Below are 1,057 nucleotides of genomic sequence, written 5' to 3'. Positions count from 1 at the left end.
GCCCTCGCCCGCTCCGGGCAACCCGCTGAGAGATGGACTTGGCAGGCGTGCTGCTGGCGCTGCTCCTCGTGCTGGTGCTGGTTGTTTCTCTGCTCTCCAACCTCCTGGTGCCGCTATGCTTCGTCTACAGTACGGAGATCCGCAAGCAGGTCGCCGGGGTTTTCCTGGTGAACTTATCCTTCTGCAACCTGCTTCTCACCGTTCTGAACATGCCTTTTGCCCTGCTGGGCATCCTGAGGAGCCAGCAACCTCTCGGGGGCTGCGTCTGCAAGGCGGTGGGTTTCCTGGAAGCTTTCCTGATTTCCAACACCATGCTGAGCATGGCAGCGCTCAGCATCGACAAATGGATTGCCGTGGTGTTCCCCCTGAGCTACACCAGCAAGATGCGGTATAAGGACGCTGTGATACTGATGGGCTACTCGTGGCTCCACTCCCTCACGTTCCCCTTGGTATCCTTGTTTTACTCATGGGTAGATTACAACAGCGTTTATGCCTCTTGCACCTTACACCTGAAGAAGAGACGGAGCGGAGAAGGTTTACAGTGTTCCCCATTGTCTTTCACTCCACCAGTTTCATGCTGTCTCTGGTGATCTTGTGTTTCACCTATTTGAAGGTGTTGAAAGTTGCCCGGTTCCACTGCAAGCGGATAGACATTATTACCATGCAGACTCTGGTTTTGCTGGTGGATATCCACCCCAGGTAATGGCTGCGCGTTCGGATTCACAGCCCCGGTCACTCGCGGTAGTTACCCCCGGCGGAAAAGATACCCCGCCTCTCCAGCACCCTTTCCTGCCCGCCCCGGCCGCATGGCGAGCGCTCCTGCCTCTAGTTTCAGACGCTGCTTACAGTGCCAGGAACGGTGGCTTGTGCATTTGTAGCCTTCTCTGTTTAAATGCTAATCGGGCTCTCCAGGTTATCCCACTTGCCTGAGTTCCCTTCAAGCGGGACTCACTGCTTTGTTGTGTGCGATCGTCCCGAGGCTCGGCGGGGCCGGGGCTATCCTCCTTCTCTCCGGGCTGCCCTCCTCTTCCCGAGGGGATTGCCTTCCTCTCCCCGG

General features: G+C 57.0%; 1 protein-coding gene across 1 annotated transcript; it reads left to right on the top strand.

Annotated features, from left to right (window-relative positions):
* On the top strand, positions 1–699 carry LOC136363779 (G-protein coupled receptor 26-like; the record flags this gene model as incomplete). The annotated part of the gene is given in 2 exon segments (XM_066323261.1): positions 1–516; positions 519–699. Coding segments are annotated over 2 exon segments (665 nt in total), but the record flags the coding sequence as incomplete, so codon positions are not given.
* Between the last annotated feature and the right edge of the window lie 358 nt (positions 700–1,057).

Source organism: Sylvia atricapilla, chromosome 7, assembly GCF_009819655.1.
Source record: "Sylvia atricapilla isolate bSylAtr1 chromosome 7, bSylAtr1.pri, whole genome shotgun sequence".
Classification (NCBI taxonomy): domain Eukaryota; kingdom Metazoa; phylum Chordata; class Aves; order Passeriformes; family Sylviidae; genus Sylvia; species Sylvia atricapilla.
This window is presented reverse-complemented; position numbering and strand designations above follow the sequence as displayed.